The 872-nt window shown below is 39.7% G+C and overlaps 1 protein-coding gene across 1 annotated transcript in view; it reads right to left on the reverse strand.

The window, feature by feature from the left end:
* Nucleotides 1–490: 490 nt before the first annotated feature.
* Nucleotides 491–872, reverse strand: part of LOC115068388 (serine/threonine-protein kinase WNK2-like) — a 6833-nt gene continuing 6451 nt past the window's right edge. Inside the window, exon 3 of the mRNA XM_029558563.1 lies at nt 491–525. Coding sequence (XP_029414423.1) covers nt 505–525 — 21 coding nt within the window. The 3' untranslated portion in view covers nt 491–504. The remainder of the gene's footprint in view (nt 526–872) is intronic.

Genomic DNA, 872 nt, shown 5'->3' on the forward strand with positions numbered 1-872 from the left:
TTCAGAGGATTCATGGCAGGGAAGGCATAGGGGGAGGAGCTCAGCTTGTGTCAGCAGGAGCGTGTGGTAGGGTCTGCTAATACCCATCAAAGGCTACCATGAACATGCTGTGTCAGAAACATAAACACAGTTGTATCTTCCCACTGCTCCAGCTTCTTCCATGCTGAACAAGGACGCAGGGTGAGGCAATTGGAGTACCCCTTAGCTCTTATCTCTAGGCGGAAAAAGAAAGTCCTTGAATCATGAATAGGAGATGTGAAGGAGAAGTAAAGGCAAGAGGAATTAGCATTACAAGTTCTAGACGGAATTACAAAAAAGTCAAACAGGGCAATTTTCAAATATTCATCAGAGTCCATTGGAATTTCTTGACAAGGGCTTCCAAAACATCCCTCTATCCAGTTCCTCCTCCTTTTTCTTTTTCCTTCCAAGGCTGGACTCTAGAGTGATGGATTCAGGATTTGTTTTCAGGTAGTTTGATAGCTGTTGGAGTGGTTAGAATTAGTGTCAGTTCCCTCTCAAAGGCTTCTAGATAGGGGGAGAAAACAAACTTATCCATCACTTAAAAACAATAGCTGGTTGTCTCCCTTAGCTACAGGTGGACACTACAGTATTGGAGACCAAGATTTGAAGTCTTACATTTGAGCAGCACTTTCTGGTTAGGAACAAAATCATCAATGAGAAATAATTGTCTAAATAACTTTTTATATATACTTAAGCCTTATATCTGGGAAGTGTAATCCCTTGAACTCTTAAAGAAATTTACTTATGACTTCAATCTTTGTTCATACTTTCCTTTTTTGTGTTTAAGACCATACAGTTGGCCCAAATAAATCAATTTATTTTTATACTTAAGGTCATTTGAGGATCTGTTC

The sequence above is a fragment of the Nannospalax galili genome, unplaced genomic scaffold, assembly GCF_000622305.1.
Source record: "Nannospalax galili isolate Female #2095 unplaced genomic scaffold, S.galili_v1.0 scaffold89, whole genome shotgun sequence".
Taxonomy (NCBI): domain Eukaryota; kingdom Metazoa; phylum Chordata; class Mammalia; order Rodentia; family Spalacidae; genus Nannospalax; species Nannospalax galili.